The sequence below is a fragment of the Aplysia californica genome, unplaced genomic scaffold (assembly GCF_000002075.1).
Source record: "Aplysia californica isolate F4 #8 unplaced genomic scaffold, AplCal3.0 scaffold00161, whole genome shotgun sequence".
Lineage (NCBI taxonomy): Eukaryota > Metazoa > Mollusca > Gastropoda > Aplysiida > Aplysiidae > Aplysia > Aplysia californica.
Window position 1 is genome coordinate 1129173 of NW_004797431.1, and position 1369 is coordinate 1130541.

Here is a 1369-nt window from a genome sequence, read left to right on the forward strand (position 1 = left end):
AGATCAGGGAAACGTAGCTTTTCTGAGAGCATCCGAGCAAAGAAATGAATGGAGAACCACGATCGCCGATGTCTGTCGCAGATCTGGCACAGAATGATGACGATGATTGGATAACAAATACATACAAAGAAATTCTCACCCGTATATGGTACTTCAACTGGCTCTCAAGATCCGCCTCAAGATCCTCCACTGTCGCCGTCATGTTTTCTACTAGATCATGTTTCTGTAAGTGCAGCAGTTGAAAACCTTCTCTCTTGTTTTGCTCCACAATTTCGCTCAGGACGTGAACAGTGAGATTTGTACTTGTGATGAAAACGGACAGACTCTTTTGCCATAAAACGTTTTCTTGGAAAGTGAGGCTGATGAAGTCACAGCGATATTGGCCGAGTGTGTCATTGGTCGCCACCGGCCACGTAAGTCTCAGAAAACTTTCAGCAACAGAGCCGATGTTTCCCTTAACAAATACATCTTTGGATTTTTGTCTAACTGCCGTACCATCGCCGCGTTGTAGTTCTGCCACGCTGTTCCACTCATCATGATCCCATTTCAATATTCGAATAATGGCGATTTCAGAAATGTCGCGTGCAGGATACGGATTGAAACATCCCAGTGACACGTTGGTAGTTTTCCCAACCTCTACCTCAGGTGTGGTTATGTTCAGTACAGATGCACTTGAGGACAGGAACAGCGCTGCTGCCAGAATCAGTTTCCGTGATACCCAGTTGGCGTCCATTCTTCGGGTACAGGGGGTGTTCAGGGCAGAAATATCCTTTAGAAGGTTTTCCAGAGAGTCTACAGGGAATAATGAAAATAGAACATCCAGTCAGGAAAATATCAGGAATTTTTTTTAAAAATGTAAACGAAATGTTAAAAAACTTCAGATCTAGGTCAACTGATTATTTTTCCACTTTTAATTCAGAACTATCCACAACTAGGTCTGATGGGGAACAAATTTTTAAGGTATTTAAAACTAGACACGATTCTGTATTTAATCCGGGGATTCTTATACCAGCGACAAAGATAGTCTTGCTGGTTTAAAGAGAATCCGCTAACTAGCGAGTATTTTCTTAACGCGCTCAGAGGAAAGTGACCAAGCTATACCAGCCGCCTATTGCAGCAAAACCCGTCATTTCTCACGTCCCAAGGAGTGGGGGAGGGGGACTCTCTGGCAGAACCACAGCGTTGTCTGACAGTGGAAACTGAACACATTCATTGTTCACGTTGGTTACTTCCACATAATGTCTCTGACACCAACAAACCCAAACTGAAAAAACAAAACAAAGGAGGAGGAGGCCCGGGGAAGAAGAAGAAGAAGACGACGACGACGACGACGACGACGACGAAGAAGAAGAAGAAGAAGAAGAAGAAG

General features: G+C 44.0%; 1 protein-coding gene across 1 annotated transcript in view; it reads right to left on the minus strand.

Moving 5' to 3' along the window:
• Positions 1-1273, minus strand: part of LOC101845236 — a gene marked incomplete at its 3' end in the record, with an annotated part of 8279 nt that extends 7006 nt beyond the window's left edge. Inside the window, 1 exon segment of the mRNA XM_035969588.1 lies at positions 140-1273. Coding sequence (XP_035825481.1) covers positions 140-733 — 594 coding nt within the window.
• Positions 1274-1369: the final 96 nt, after the last annotated feature.